Source organism: Pyrgilauda ruficollis, unplaced genomic scaffold, assembly GCF_017590135.1.
Source record: "Pyrgilauda ruficollis isolate IOZ18807 unplaced genomic scaffold, ASM1759013v1 scaffold73, whole genome shotgun sequence".
NCBI classification, from domain to species: Eukaryota; Metazoa; Chordata; class Aves; order Passeriformes; family Passeridae; genus Pyrgilauda; species Pyrgilauda ruficollis.
Window position 1 is genome coordinate 1,676,740 of NW_024529155.1, and position 16,724 is coordinate 1,693,463.

Consider the following 16,724-nt stretch of genomic DNA (forward strand, 5'->3'; position numbering starts at 1 on the left):
GGCAAGAGCAGATAACAAGAGAGCTGATGCTGTTACTTTTTATCTCAGCCCACAGGACAGGAAAGGGACGTGCTTGATTTACAGCTCCTTTCACCACCGCGCTGCCCGAAGCGGTAACGTGCGAGAGACCCAGCCAACCCCAAGCTGCTGAAGGAGCTGCCAGCTCCTGCCAGCACCCACACAGGGACCAGGCAGATGTGCTTTGCCCAGGTGGCACTGATCCTGCCCAGACAGCCACTCTGCAGATTTGGGAGGGTGAATTGCACTCCCAAAATTCCCACAAAGTATGGGATGCGGCTGTGGGCTATCACCACGCAGAAGAGGAGATCCCCCAGGATTCTACTTTTGGAGTAAAACCTGAGCCATCCCTTCCTCCAGGCCAGATTGCACATTGTACAATTGCAAATTTGCAAATTTTTACATTGTACATTGCAAATATTCCTTGACCTCAGAAAGAAGAAACAGCCCTTCTAAGGAACATACCTACTGTCAGCAGGTCCATCACAACCCTGGCTGCTATCATGTCTGCATAAACAAGGAATGATTTACTTTCCTCATCATACAGAGAAAGGAACAGGATTTGATGAGTGCACAGGAAACACCTTGCCCTGCCATCCCAGTGATTTTGCAGAGTTCTTTTAGAGCATGGAACAAAAGTAGATGGATTTGTACATTATGTTGCATGTTTATCACCACTCAGCTCTTTAGGAAAACCACCCAGATTTAAAGATAGGGTGTTATGAAGCACTGCTTTGTATAAGGAGCACCTTCTAATGACAGGAAAAAAATCTAAGGCTGGGGGACCAGGCAAAGCTGACAAACTGGAGGGAGCCACATTATTGGGTATTTGAGACATGAGAAAGCCTGCACAAGGCTGACCAGAGCAGTGGCAAAGAGCAGCACCAGAAATGGCTGAAAAACTTTGAGAAGAAAGAAAAAGTCTTGGTTTTGGAAAATCAAAATGGCAAAATCAAAATACTTTTGGCAAATCTGAATATTCATCTCTCCCAACCACACTCAAGTAATACAGTTGAGTCAATTTTCCTCTGCTTAGCTCCAGAAAATCAGTCAAAATGATTTAACAAAAATAGCAAAAAGGGAGAAAAATATGCCCCTTTTTATCTATCTAAGCAAATCTGGAAGAGGTTCTTTTGGCCTCCTGAGATAAAATCCATTGTATTTCTCCCAGAACCCCATTGGGGTGACCTATCCTTTTGTTATCAGGGCTGATAAGCCAACTTCCAGAGATCCTTTGCTCTCCCTTAGATTGGTTAAATAACTATAATAATAAGAAGCCCAGTAGCTATTCCAGCCCCCTATCCATGCTCACCTAGAATCATCTTCTGTCATAACAGTTCAGTGTCCTTGGTTTTGTACTATCAGCAGCTCCAGAGAGAGGAATAAATGATGGGAGCCCTGTCAGGATATCCTGTCATTCAGTGAGGGAGGTTTTATTCAGCTTTCCAGTGACAGCTTTCAGCAAATACTCTGCATTTTGGAATCTCTCCTGCCTAGGCAAGCTCTGCATGCCTTATCCTTCACTCATTTACCTTGGGGAAGACAAGAGTCCTGTTAAAAGTATTTGCCTGAGAATGCAGAAAAAACAGCACCCCTAACAATCATTTCATGTCAAAATTTGAATTTTCATGCTTGGACAGCTCTGAAAGAAAAAAGTCCAATTCACAATGGAAAAAAGTCCACGATTTTTATTCTTTTTTGCTTTTTTGGTTGCAATGAAACTATGTTTGACATCACGACTCCAAGATGAGGTAAGAAGCAGCTTTTTATATAATGGATTTTTTTTTTGTCTGTTTTACTCTGTATTATAGAGAGAACAGCTGTCAGATACTGTATCTTATGGCAGAAAAATTCACTTTAACAGTCACTAGTGCATATGACAATGAATTATAACCTGTAACTCAGTCCTCTGAAATAACAGAAATGCATCTGTTTGTTCCGTAGGAGAATTTGGCTCAAACTATATAGCATGAGTACACTGAAAAAGTCTCTAAAACTGGCACATGTGATAAAAGACTGTAAATAATGCATTTATCAAAAGAAATTGATTAGGATTTCAGGATTTCTGGTAAGTCAGAAGATGAAAGCAGAAATTTTTCTATAGTGAAAATCATCTGTTCCTACTAACTAAAAGGAGGAAAAGCTATTTTAGACAGTAAGGGATAAAAAAATCAAAGGAATTGAGCTATGTAAAGTAATAACACAAAGTTATAAACATAATTAAGGGGTTTGTAGACCTTTGGGAAAGTGTTGCATTTGCCATGTACAAATACTGTGAATCTGTGGAATTTCACAGCATCTGTTTTCACCACACTTGTAGAGAGGCAGAACAGATTTAGAAGAGGAAACAAAAAGAGAGGAATTTGAAGGGGAAAAGGATGACACTCAGGTGTTTCATTGCTATTGTTGTTGGTTGGTTGCAGTTTTTAAATGGAAACATACATTGAAATTTATAAAAACTACTGGGGCATATGTTTTCTTAAAAAAAAAAAACTAAAAGAAGAGTCACTAAAAGAAGAGTCACTAAAAAGTCAACTTTCTTCCATTTTCTCTAAAAACAAAAAGGGGAAATGAGAAATTGGGAGAAAGTAGAAATAATGTTAGCATTCCAAAACAAATAGTGTTTTACAGCTGGTAGTAGAGAAAGGGCGTAAGTTATTTTTATTTAAATTTTTCCTTTTCAAAACACTCAATGAATTTTATTATTCCAAAAATTAAATTTTGTGGAGTGACTTTTTGATGAAAACCAAATTTCTTTTCAAGCTGTATTCACATTATGCTCATATCTGGGAAAAGGTCACATTTTTACTGCAAAGACACCTGAAAAGCATTTACACAACAAAAGAATTTCACTATCCAAATATTTCAATGTTACCCAGACCAGATTTAAACAGTGCACTTATGAAAATTGAAATTTGGCAATGAAATAGATGTTGAAATGTGCTTGTTTGTGGGTGGTGGCAATCACATAGAATGGCTCAGAGGTTATGAAGCTCAATCTCCTTATCAGTGTCTGTGATCCATCCTCACACACTTTGCTGCTGAAATGTCCAACTGTAAATCTGAGAAACTGCTGAGTGAGGCTTCATCCAGGACCACCATGGGACATGTAGAAATCCTGCCCGAAGTCCAGGGTACCCACCCAGACCAGCTGTGAGGTTCTGCAGGGGCTGCAGCATCCCATGAGTGCCCAGAAGGTCCAGGACCCTCTGGGCTGCACAGGGTTATGTTGCTGGTTTTTAAAAACCATACTCTGAATTAGGTCATGTCTCACCATTTGTGAATGAGGAACTTGCTTCTACAAACACCAGTAAGAAAGAAGATAAAGTCAACATTAGATGCAGTTCAGCAAAGACTTACTGCTTTAAAATAGACACATAAAAACAGGTTAAAAACCAATTAACCAACCAAAATGGGACTGCTCTTCTCTGAGTGCTGTGGTGGGGTCAGGCCCAAAATCTCCACCAGATCTGAATGCAAAGCAAGATGTCATTCTTTGACACCAGTCTGAAAACACCAGCCATAGCCCTTTAGATGAGTATGGTGGTGCTGATTTAATTTTGCCTCCTCCACACCTTGTTTAATTTTGCGTTTGAGTGGGGAAGGCACTTGTCAGCAGGTTTGGAACTAACACTCTGTAGGCTGATGCTGTCTCTGTAACTTGGCTTTTAAGTCTGACAAACTTAGCATTTGTTGATAAACCGCTGTTAGGAAAAATATTATGCTTAGAAGGGTTTATCCAGCAGTGGCTGGATATATTTTGTGTAGACAAAGCTCCTGTACAGCACTAATATGTGATATATTTCCTAGTTTAGCTCCAAAATAAGGAGCTCCTGCTGAACAGAAAAGAGCTGTGAGTGAGCACAAAGCTGAGTTAAACTTCTCATTTTTCAGCAATGTCACTTGGGGTAGTGTCTTTCCTTCTTGTTAATTATTCTTCTCCTACTGCAGGTGAAGAAGCAATGTGATCAAAAGCTGCTCATTAGAATGAAAACCAAATGTATACCTTGCTCTTTAAACCTTGACACCCAGTGCCCTGCTGGTTACACCAAAATTACCAACGGGACTGGGACACCAGACTGCAGGTATCTCCTCTGTCAGAGCTTTTCTCATTAATATTGTTTTCTAATATTAAGTAATATTAATGAATATTATTTTTATAATTTTTAATATTAATAATATTGTTATTGTATTTAACGTTAGTTTTCTAATATAGATAGTACTATTGTTTCTAATATTAATTATAAAATATTAATACACATCAAAAATTCTCTAGTCTGTGCAATTTTCTTATGAACATTTACCATTGGTTTCACCAACTCTAGAACTCAAGCTGCATTCAGGGTATTTGATGCTTGAAGTTGAACAGCAAGTGATGTAAGAGGAAAATAAATATTGCTATTGATGGTCTAACAGATTTTCTCTTGAATAGAATCATAGTGTCTTTTATATTTATTCCGCATACTTGATATGAATGATACAAAAATGTATTATAAATTTATATACTGTATTTAGGTGGTAATCTTTATATCATATAAATAAAGTATTTTTCACACTTATAGATCAGGGAGTTGTGGGGGTGAAGGGCAGGAAGAGATCTCAAAACCAATTTGACATCTTGCCATTCCAAATGGGGGGGAAAAGCAGTATTTTAGAGAAAATATAAGTACTTTTAAAAAAATGTAACTATTTTGAGCTTGCTAAGAATTTAAAGAACCTTGATATTAAACATTTTTTTAAATACTATTTCAAATCAAAAATTAGAGAAATGTGCTGTATTGAGGCCTGGGTGGGAAGATAAATACACTGTTCAAAAAAACCAGCTCCAAGGATCTTTTTAGACCTTGAAATTCAATGCATGTTTTAAGGAAGAAGAAAAAAAGGTAGATCAATGCAACCAAGCTTAAAGTTTCTTGTCTGCCACTGAAAGGAGAAGAACTTGAGAATTTCATTTTCCCCCACAGGAGGCTTTTAAGTACTTTAAAGCAGCTCTAACTTGTTTTCCACAGGTATTACCTGGAAATTAAAACACTCACACTTTCTTTTCCGGGCTGTCGGCACCGTTGTGTGAAGGAATTTGAACAACCTGAATGCTGCCAGGGACACTGGGGCCCAGACTGCATGGGTGAGTTGTTTTGGGCTTTGGGGTTTTATTTTCATACAGAATTTGAACAGAAATAAAGCAGCAGCTTTTCTTCTTTTCAGGAACTATTGCTCTGAGAAGTTTGTTCCTCAGAGCTTGTTATAAAAGTAGAAATAAATAGCAGCTTTCAGCTAAAATTTAGGGGATTTGAATGAAAAACAGATATTCAAATTTTCATTTGTAAAGAAAAATTAATAGAAAAATGTAAAGAGCCTCAGAAAACCTCCTTGATTTTGAGATTTTCAAAACAAATCAGTTAATGCCTGCAAAATTATTTCATTCAGGAGGACCACCAAAATGGATTTTAAAAATTAAGATTTTTCTTAATTGAACCACAAATTGAATGTTTCATTTTAGGTCAAAACCACCTTCATCTGCATCTGAAATATTTCCAAATCCCTTTAATTCTTGATTTTGTGGTGCAGGGAGGATCTTTTCTTTTAATTACACTTGAAACTATTACTTTAACTGCCTGTGAATGCTGAAGGCCATTACTGAAGCAAGGGAATCAGGAGTGCCTCCCCTCCTGCTGCCCCTTTTCTCAGGAAAAGCTTTTCAGCATCTCCACAAATGCATCAAATCTCAGGCTACCAAGATGGGCATCCAGACCCACAGAGGAAGTTTCCCTGCCCAGCCAGAGTGTGTCCTCCTTCAGTTAATGGCCTCAAGGTCTGTTTCAATGTCTGTGAAGTCCTTTGTCCACAAAACAGATTTTTAAAAAATTGTAATTTTGGCTCCAGCTATTATTTAAACACCAGTCATTTATCTACTAAAGGCAAACAGTAGATAAATGGGTAAGTCACACTAATGACTTATCTAATAGAGGAAAGCAGTCAAACTGCAGCTCACTGCAGCTTTGAGAGAAAAGCCAGGCAAAGAGCTGAGTGCACAGTGTGTGGTCATGTCTTCTGAAGAGAGTCACTTGTGGGGTGGTTTCACCTCCCCACCTCCAAGTGCAGCCCAAGAGCTCATCCTGCCTTTAGCAGTGTGCTCTGGGCAGCCACACGAGGGGCAGCAGTATTTCTGGAGAGGGGCAGAGCCCCCTGCCCCAGAGACAGAGCCCTGCCTGCACCACTGTGTGAAGGAGGCTGCCAAGGCAAGGAAGCCCTCTCTTCCTTTGGACAAACTTCCTGACCCCAAAAAGCAAAGAATCAAGGTCTCAGCATTGTTTCTGCATTCATTTGGAGGGAAAAAAATAGCTATCTCTACATTATCACAACCTCTGCAATAGAATACAGCACAAGTTGAAATATTTGGAGGAAAGACGGTCCTTCCTGAGGCTGGGAAAAAATCCCTGACTAGGGGGTTGCTTTACATTTATCATCTGATGGCAAGGACAAAATTAGGTCTTAAATAGCACTCTGACTTCCTTAAATGATAGCACATGCTGAAACACACAGTGTGAATGAAAGATCTTTTGTCCCCTTCCCTCCCCACAAAGCACACCAAGCTATCCAACTGCACGCCATCCCCTCTGCAAAAAGTCATAAAGTCAAAAAGAGAAAAGCACAGGATCAGAAAAGATCCAGGGGGAAAGAGCACAGCCTTTCAACACTGCCAGTATCATCCAGCCACAGGTACTACAGCTGGTGGAGCTCAGGTGCTGCAGGAGCTGCTCCCTACCCCAGCACAGGTTCCCATTCTGGGCAAATATTTCCATGGCTCCTAAGAAAAACCTGGGTACCAACTGAAAGGTGTATGGCATGGCCAACTGAGTAGAAAGGAATGTAAGAATAAAGGGGGGGGGAGGGGGGGGAAATGTGCAAAGAAAAAATAAAGGCCAAGAGGAAAGATACTAAATTTAATGCTATCAAATTATATGGTTCCAAATACCTCTTTTCAAGTACTGCTCACTGCTTCAGCCTCACAGGGAGTCGGGTAAAGAGAAGTATTTTAAGAGGCTCTATTTGATAACACTAGGAAAGTGCTGAATTTAAGTCCATGAAAGGGAAAAAATGCTGATAGATTTAGGTTCTTTTGGCTTAGATTCAAAGATTTGGCCTTCACACTCTTGACTGCTGTTAAGAGATAAGCAAGAGCATATCTTCCTTACTGCTTTTCAAAGAGCATCCTCAATAAAAGCAGAGGTCTGGCCTCTCCCAGGGTGGCAGCAGGGGACTGTGCCAGCCCTGCTCCCGTGTCCCAGCACTGCCTCCTGTGGCCCTGCTGGTTGCAGGAAGCCTTTTATCTGCCTGGCCAAACTTGTTCAACAATCTGGTAATTTACCCCACTGCTGATAAAGCTGTCCCTTGGTGCTGGTATCAAAACAAGAGACAAGATGCAGTGAAGACAAGGAGTGTAATGAAAGACAAGGGCAAAAATAAAATCTGCTTTGTCAACAATTTTAAAGTAACTTTTCATAGGAATTATACCATGAACTCTGAGTTTTCTCTATCCTTGCACATTCAATAAAGGCATGCAAATATATTTTTTCTATTCTGTGCAACTATTAAACATTTGCCATGAATCTTTAAGATTTAGCTGTCGTACGGTAGCCAGAAAACAAGATTCACTAAAAGCCACTTTAAAGATTAAAGGATATGTATTTATTACTTTCCCTCATTTGTAGTTATTTAGTAACCTAAATTCTTAAACATCTTATTATTTCAGCATGTAAGAAATAAACAGCACTTAAATTTTAATCTTTAAATTTATTGTTTTTTCAAAAGAAGCTTAGGCAGATGGAGTAGACCTCAGACTACATTAAGGAATAAATTAAGAAATATTAACAACTGGTATAAAGCCAGAGCTTTCAGTGGAATTAAGTGTACACACATGCACATCTACTTATTTGCTCATCACTCTGTCCAAATCAAATTAATTCTTACTAAAACTTCCACATTACCTAAATACTCTAAATCAGGATTAACTCAGGCAGGGGGATCATAAATCCAGTGCTGCCCATCCCCACCCACACAGAACAAACTCTGAAACTCTTTATAGGTAATAAATCCACTAGAAAGGTACAGCAGAGTACCTGTGATGCCAGCAGGAGTTTGATACATTTAGATACCACCTGCATCAAAATTATGATACTTAATGGGAATTCTAATTACAGGAAGGAAAGGCTTATGGAAGAGAGTTAATACATCATTTCCAAGGAGGGGCAGGACAACTGTGAAAAATAAGGGTATCCCTATAAGAGAGAAAACCTGAGAGAATGATCTGACTAAAAACCACTGTAATATACACTTCCTGTAGACAATATTCCGGTAAAGATTTGAATCTTGAAACATTTCAGACAAAACAATTAGTCTATTTTTATTGTAAATATGTTCATTTTTTTCTTATCCTGCTGGCTGGGGTTTTTGTTCAGACTGTCTCACCTTCTATAGTGCTGCCTGTAACCATGGTTTTAGCACCAGAGGCACTGAAGAGCATAACACACCTTTGGCACACGAGTTTGATTAGTGACCACAGCCCCTTGGACAGGATTTTCTTGTGAGATATCTAGATATTTCAACTTCCAAGATCATTTGAATCAATTATCACAGTCTTATGAAGGTAGCAGGGAAAAGGAAAAATTTCCCATGTAAAGAAAATGCAATTTTTGGTGGGGAAAAAAAAAAGCTTATTAAACCCTAACTTAGCATCAAATAAAAACCTAACTGAGAGCGAATTATCAATTCATCAGAGTTACATCAACACATAGGAGTGTTCAGGCAAGCTCCACCTATGACAGAAAAGCCAGCAGCTTAGGATGTGGCAGACAGAGGTGGATCAACAGGAACAAAACCATATGGTACTTTAGAATAAGAGAAATATTTTTTGTTCAATCCTTTGACCACAGTCACTAATCTAAGTTCCCAGAAAAGAGAGGGTGGTGGTGTGTGCTGATGCTAAAATTCTAGCAAAGAGATTCAGGCAGCTGCAAAACAGCAGCTGTCCCCCAGAGTCCCTGTTTGGCCCAAAACCCTGCAGCTGCCAAGGTGGCCACCTGTGTGCAAGGGGAGCACAAGGGTCAGAGCAAGGTGCCTGATGGCTCAAACATTGTCATTTCCAGCCTGTCCAGGAGGAGCTGCATCGCCATGCAGCGGAAGAGGACGCTGCTCACAGGGCATAGCTGGGAATGGAACGTGCACTTGTCAGGTATGTCCTCTCTTTTAAATGGAAAACAAATGCAACAATAGCATGTAAGCTGGCCTAAGGAGTAATGTGTGTTCTACTCTATAAATAGATAATTCTGGAAAATATTCCAGAAACAGCAGTGATGATCAGCTTGGAGTTCATTTTTTACTTGGACTGCATTAATCTTCACACTATTATTTCTCCAGACTTAAGCAGGTTCAGGTGGAATTATTAAGAAATTCTTTCACCTTGCCTTCCTGAGACAGGTGTTTTGAGTTCCTCTGTTTTTTAAATTGGGCTCTGTTCCTGTTTTTTAAATTTTAAACTTGTGACTTTTTTTCCCTAAATAGAAAGAACTTATTCATGGGGCTATACTCCCCATCCATTACTCCTTTGCTGAGAGTGCAAGGTGTAGTGCTTAACCTCAGGCAAATACATTTTTAATAAAAAAATCAAATTAATCTTTTTTACATCCCCCTCTACTGGTTCATCCTCACTTTACATCAAAAATACTCTTCTGGGGATGTATGAAAAAGAGACAGAGGTAGAAGCAGCCAGAAAATACAACCCAACAACTGTAAGCCTGATTTGGACATTAGGCTTGATTATTGTACTTTGTTGTTACCTTGATATTTAGAATATCTGATTTGAAGATCTACAAATTATTTTTTAAAAATATGTGAGGGCAAGATTGTTCAAAAGACAATGTTTTCTAGATTGTGGTAGCTGTTGATTGAAACTGCCATGTTATTTTCTTTTGGCAGCAAAAGCTGCTGTTTTCAGCCTGCTAAGCATATATTTGTCTGTATAGAGATAAATGAAAAACTTAAGTTTTGATTACCATTGTGTAATTCACAGAAAGGATTTGGTGGGACAGCCTGTGAAAAATGTGCTGAAGACAATTTATTCGGTCCTGACTGCACATCAGGTAAATTTGAACTTGCTTTATTTGATTAGGGAAAAGAAGGGAGTGAAAGCTGTATTCAGACTCAGTGAATAACAGTGAAATGGGTAGAGGGCCCAAAGGGTTCCCAGTAGGAGCTGCTGTGTGCCTCAGAGAACACAGTGGGGAAAGGAAAGAGAGCTCTTTGCTCTATTTTGTGCCAGAGAGATCTACAGTTCTGTCAAAAGTGTGATAAAGGATGTGTTTACTTTAGTTTTGGGGTTAGGGTAGTTGATGAATTCACTGATTAGCCATACATCTATCAGAAGTCTAAAGGAGCAATTAAAGCCATGTATGCTGTCTAAAACGTTTATGTATCACAAGTGTATAAATGCATATAACATTTTCCACTTTTCCTGCTTCTCAATGGTCTCTACTATTTTACCTTCCTGACCCTTGCTGAAAATCACACTGAAAAACCAGAAAACTGCCTGAAAAAAATTTTAAATAGTCTTATTCTTAAGTGGTAATAGTTGCTTATCTCAAAGTAAAACTCTTTTTCTTCCTTCAAGATCTATATAATGTTACTTTTGAGGAGTTTCAAATGGTCTCAATTTAAATAATCTGTGTCAGCCTTTCTACACTAATCCTACACCACTGCTGGCTCAAAGGCCCTTTTTCTACCAGCTGTCCACTGGATGCCAGTGTTGATACACAGAAATGTAATGAACCAGCATTTTCAGGAAAATAGGGTACTTGAATGCATTTAATATCATAAATGTAATTATTTTCCAAGAAGTTACTAGATGATTAAATTACATATAAATTTAAGCAATATTTTACACTTCAGCTGTCAGATATTTGAGCTCCTCCAGGTATTCTAAAGTAAGCAAAATATAAACAATGTTCATTTGTGGCTGCTTTTCAGTAATATCTTAGACATTCCTGGTTTTTATATTATTACTATTAACATTAGTTAATTAATTAGTGCAGGTGATTTGCATGAACACAAGCTGTGTTTTTAGGGGGAAGGGGATATGCTACATCACTGCAGCTTAAACATGAAGTCACCAATACAATTCTGCACCTCTTTTGGACTTTTCCAAGTGTAACTCTAAATGTCCTTTTTCAAAAGCGTCATTGCCATAATTCAAACAGTTATAACTATAAACATTTTTCAGAATACTTAAGGCTTCAAAAATTATTTTTAAAGGGTCTCTTAGTTGCCTGGACTGTGAATGCATCATCTTGTGTGCATATTGTCACTGGGTTTATAACCAGAATATAAACAGAAATGAGAGACTATAGGAAGAGAGAAGTCTGAGACCTCTACAGTGATTAATTATGCTTTTAACTAAATAAATTTAGGGAGGAGAAAAAAAGGTCATAAATCTCATCTCTTCTTGAGGTTCGTGAGAGATACAGAGTTGAAGCAAAACCAAGCAATAGGTTAACCATTACTAAAGAGGTCTGTGTTACATGTTATATCCAATTTTGGCTTCAGATTGTCAAATTTTGCAAGTTTTTTGACATTAGCAACAAGTCAGTTTGGTGGTACAGTGTGTGTTCTGCAGATTTTCAGACTTGGGGTTCTTAACAGCCTTCAAAACTTCATGTGTTATTTACTGACAAATGCAACTGCAAGCACTGATCACCTCACTTACAAATTCAGGCCTCAGGTCAGAGCTTGGTTTGGCCAAAGCTGCTGGCTATGACACACCTTGCTATGAGTAATGATGGCTTTCCAAGCACCATCCTTGTTCAGCAAAGCAAATCCATTTCTCCCTGTAGTTTGTGACTGCGTTCATGGAGTGTGCAACAGTGGCATTGCAGGGGATGGAAGCTGCACGTGCCTGTCTGGATACAAAGGGCTCCGCTGCGACCAGCGTAAGTGGCATTTTCCACAGGAGATGTATTCAACAGCTGTGATACAGGTGGAATTGGTGAGGATGAATTGGTCTCAGGTTAGTCATGCAAGAGCAAGCAAGCCTAGGCTGAACCTTATCAGTTTCTCTGGGTCTGGACTGAAGGCACTTGAGATGGTAGTTTCACGTTCAGACTCAGCTGTTTATTATTTCTTATCAGTAAAACAGTCTCACTACTGTGAGTTTGGCAGCAAAGCACAAAATGGCTAACCATCTCTTGCTACAAGGTCTTTTAAGACTAAACTATTCAATTAAGAACTGACACCTAGATTATTTTCCCATTTAACCCAATAACTGATCCCAAAGAGCCCTCAATGCAGATTTTCTGCCCAAGTACAAAATGCCACCCAAACCCATGAAGAAGAAGGAAGAAGAAGCATGAAGAAAAAACCCAGGACAACACCCTGTGCCCTTCATCTTGCTTCCAACCACAACATACTAAAAATCTCAAACCCTAAATTTCTCACCAAGTGATACACCTACACTACTCTCTCTAATCTCTTTCACACTTTTGTGGATTCTAGTCTCTCTTGAAGTCTAGGAAAATTTCTCCATGAATGAGGGTCAAAGTCAGTGCTCCACTGGGGGTCAGGACATCCTAGAGCAGAGAAATATTCCCAGTGCCCTGGTTTTCCACAGCACCTCAAAGCCTGAGAGTGTGCAGGCACATCTTAACCTGTCCCCCTCTGTCCCCCAGCCATAGCCGAGTGCGAGGCGCTGCGGTGCCCTGCACACTCCAGGTGTGCTGCCTCAGGGGAGGATGGAGGAGAGCTGCAATGCATGTGTCTGCCCGGCTTCCACGGGGACAGTACACGATGTGAACGTGAGTAATTTCCATGTCTGCCCCAGTTCCTTAAATACACCACTGTCAGTGTTATAGTTCAGATATGGAATGTGCTTTTGAGCCACATCTCACCATCTAATTTTTCTTTTGGGTTCATATCCTAAAGCACAAACTAGATTCCTTCAGGAAGAAACAAAATCCTAAAATGTGCTTCAGAAGCCTATCCATCCAATTGCTAACAAGTTACAGTCCATGCAATCAGACTAAAGCTAGTCAAAGCCCTCGAAACACATGAGGTGGGTACTGGGTCATCAGTGCTTACAAATCCACTGCTGTCATATCCCTCTGCTTGGTACAGTTCAGCCTCAAAGCTTGCTTCCATAACAACAGCAACCAACGGCTTATATTTATTCAGCATCCATCATGTGATAGCTCAGTTCCATCAGCACACACAAACTCTACAGGCAAGTAAAGTCCATTTTAGCTTTCCTGTTTTTCATGAAACAAAGCTGATAGCATCTCAGCTGCAGGTAAACTCTACCTTAGATGTGTCTTTATAGACTCAACTCGCCATTCAAGTTCAACACTGCCAGTACCAGCATCATAAAGATACTTCAAAGTGTCTTTATAGATTCAACTTGCCATGCCCAAATTAACTGTATAAGAGTCCAGATTTTCTTTTCCCTACTCACTTTATGTCTTATGGTACCAGTCCTTCTTTCTAGACTAACTGCAACAAAGAATATTGTTTCATCTGATGCTGAAAGCACAATTTAGAAGAGGTTGGCTCAGATCAGTCTCAGCTGAGGGGAATTCAAGGGAGAAAAGTGGAGAAAACAGTGAGAAGCACCACTTTTTAGGTGTCTCCAGGGCATGCCATCTTCTAGATACAACATTTGCTTAACCGTAACCTAATGCGGGCACAAAGGTGTGAGAAGATGCTCTCCAAGCTCTGCTTGGTCTTGAAAAAGAACAAGCAATGCTATTGCCTAAAAAAAATGATTCATGGAAATAACTAGTGAACTTCTGGTGCCATCCTGAAAGCAGAAGAGTGTGGAAGACTAAAGTAGTTGCTGGACAGTTTTCCATACAGCTGAACATTATATTGTTTAACTACCGGAAAGAAAATAATGAAGGCCTATTGTATTGAGAAATATTTTCCAACTGATCTAACATGTGCTTGAAGCTTGCACAGACCTCATACCTCCCACCTGACCTTCTCTAGTTAAAATCCACCAGAGAACAAGGAAATAGTTGTGATATTTTAATGAGCGCGTTACGTGCTTTAATCTGTTTATAACTCAATTTGCCAAGTTAAGAGATCATTTCTGCTCAAAAGCAAACGGTTGGTTGCTATGTTAGCATAAACACATTCCTCCCTTCCATCTCCACGCGGCCACAGTACTTCAGACTTGGCTGTTATGAAAAGTTTAGTCTGCCCAGGCTTTGTTTGTCATGGAGGTGCTCTGGTAAATCCTTCTCTTCAATTTTAGAACTGTGGGCAATGATTCATTTACTTCACTCCTTTTTTCACAAGCTATCAACCCGTGCTCCAAAAAGGTCTGCGATCCTAATGCCGACTGCGTTTACCTCGGGCCAAACCAGCACAAATGCACCTGTGGAGAAGGTTACACAGGGGATGGTCAAATCTGCCTGCCCATAGACCCCTGTCAGGCAGCACATGGCAGCTGCCCTGCACAGTCCAGCATCTGCATCTACGACAGTCCAGGAAAGGTCAGTGTAACTGCCCAAGAACAAATAATGCTCTCTCTCCAAAAAGAAGCCGTGGGGGTATGGAAACAGCTCCCAAGGAAATCACATGCTATTCCTAGCTTTACCATAAGCCCTGCTGTTGACTAGGAGGGAGTCCTTTTAGTTCCTCTCTGAAAATTGGAATGGCAATAGTGTTGGTTTTTCTGGGACTATTTTGGCTCTGATTTGCCTCCCCAAAATGGAGGCAACTGAAATAAATCTTCTCCCAGTTAAATTTTGTCTCTCTGACACAGGGGACTTGTAGAACCAGCAGGGTTCTTGTACTGGTACCGCATAAACATGTCTAAATTTAGTTTATTTAGGAAAGAAGAAATCTGAGTCTTTGCAAACATTCAATGAACAGCACTTTACAAAGACTAGATGTTGTTCATGGTGTTGGGAAGTGGCTCCAATTTCTGTGTGTCAAACTCGCACCATCAAAAAAGCAGGGCTTCAAAAGGCCCGTTTTGCTTGGACACCCTGAAGAGCCAAAAAGGGACTTGATCATTCAGGGTTCTTTTGCAGTTCATGGTCATGTCTCAGTGAGGTGCACATGGCTGAAACACAGGCTGGTGTGTACAAATATACATGTGTCTGAGCTCACCAGGTGGTTAACTAAGACACTGTGTTCAAGCCCTAGTTTCAGAAATTATGCTGAAATCCACAATTTGTGCATGGCTAATTTTCTCTCCCCTCTCACATCCTTCTGATTTAGTCCCACTGTGAATGCAAGGAGCATTATACCAACTTTGTACCTGGGAAAGGCTGCAGCATGATGGACAGCTGTGAAACAAACAACACCTGCCACAAAAAAGCCAAATGCTTAACAGTTGCACCGGGACAGATTACGTGAGTCTTTTTGCTTATGAAATTTTCCCACAGTTTCTCCCTCCTTCCTTAGTAAATAGGCTGCTAAAACAAATCCTGTAGATGGACACCTCCTGAAGTTATCTTTAACGGCTTCTCTATCAAGGACAAATCACAAGATTTAATGGGGTTAGGGTCAGCCAATTAACAGAGTGATAGATTTCAGCAGGCCATTTGCTAATACCTATTAAGTTTTACTTTTAAAGCACTCAGAGGTCATTTCTACACTAGTAAATAAAAGGGACCAAAACCTCTTTTCTCTTCCTCAGGGCAAGCAGCATTGTCTGTCTCACAGCTAAAGTCTCTTCCAAAACAGAGTAACTGCTTCTTGGCAGCAATCCATGGCACATGCTCTCCCTTCAACTGTGCCTGGGCACTGCCAGGGAAAATGCTCTTGGTGTGGGCCAGAAACACGCCAGGCAGCATGCTGAAAATTAATCTGCATTAATTATGGGATAGCACTGGAGCCCTGCCTCTTCTGAGTGTACTAATTCAGACACAACCAGGGAATCTGCCCCTCAAGCTGTGAAAGCAACACCAACCGCAGCAGATTCCTTAAAACCTCGAGTCAAGCAAGTGAGAAACTGCAAAACCTCTGGCAGACTTGGCTTTTGCTGTACAGAAATATGCTACATGAATGTTAGGGAAAAGGCACAGATGGCACTAAACTCTACAAAGCTCTCTTAAACCACAGAATTTGGCTTTTGTGTTTCGATAGCCCAGTGATGGCAGGTATTGGGTTAAAGAGCTGTGCCCGAAATAACAGTTTTTGGGAGCTGAGAGCTTGAACATGAAGGACAATACAGGCCATTTATTGTAAGTTAGGAACAAATTATCACCTAGATCCATAGGCAGAAAGCATTCACTCAGGAGAGTATTCCCATTGCCAGTGCTTGTGCCATCATGCAGCTTTCCCTGGCAGGGTAACACCGGCGTCACTTCTGCATCAGCTATTGTGCATTTCAAAGAAATTTATCTAGAATATCCCCTGGCTCTCCTCTACAGCATAGTGTGCTACCCAAAACTGCTTACTACAGACTCACACAACACTTAGTATTGAGTACTACCACACTGCACAACAGCAGCTGAAATTTTGAAATGAAATTCCAAATCAGGAGCTTTTTTCCCCTAATTAGTCACTGTTTCACCATTGTAAAACAATTTTTGAAAGCTGAGAAGTTTTGAGAATCTTAGAATTAGAAAATTAAAAATGTATTACTGGGGATGGAAAAGAACAATAACAATTCTCTGCACATCATTCATTTAATGATATTTAATTTTAAA

General features: G+C 40.0%; 1 protein-coding gene across 1 annotated transcript in view; it reads left to right on the top strand.

Annotated features, from left to right (window-relative positions):
* The first annotated feature begins 1,685 nt into the window (after positions 1 to 1,685).
* STAB2 (stabilin 2) overlaps positions 1,686 to 16,724 on the top strand; it is a 77,057-nt gene continuing 62,018 nt past the window's right edge. Inside the window, exons 1-9 of the mRNA XM_041485956.1 lie at positions 1,686 to 1,769; positions 3,970 to 4,103; positions 5,028 to 5,143; positions 9,165 to 9,250; positions 10,088 to 10,157; positions 11,904 to 11,999; positions 12,735 to 12,860; positions 14,359 to 14,555; positions 15,289 to 15,422. Of these exons, the coding sequence (XP_041341890.1) occupies positions 1,686 to 1,769; positions 3,970 to 4,103; positions 5,028 to 5,143; positions 9,165 to 9,250; positions 10,088 to 10,157; positions 11,904 to 11,999; positions 12,735 to 12,860; positions 14,359 to 14,555; positions 15,289 to 15,422 (1,043 nt within the window). The remainder of the gene's footprint in view (positions 1,770 to 3,969; positions 4,104 to 5,027; positions 5,144 to 9,164; positions 9,251 to 10,087; positions 10,158 to 11,903; positions 12,000 to 12,734; positions 12,861 to 14,358; positions 14,556 to 15,288; positions 15,423 to 16,724) is intronic.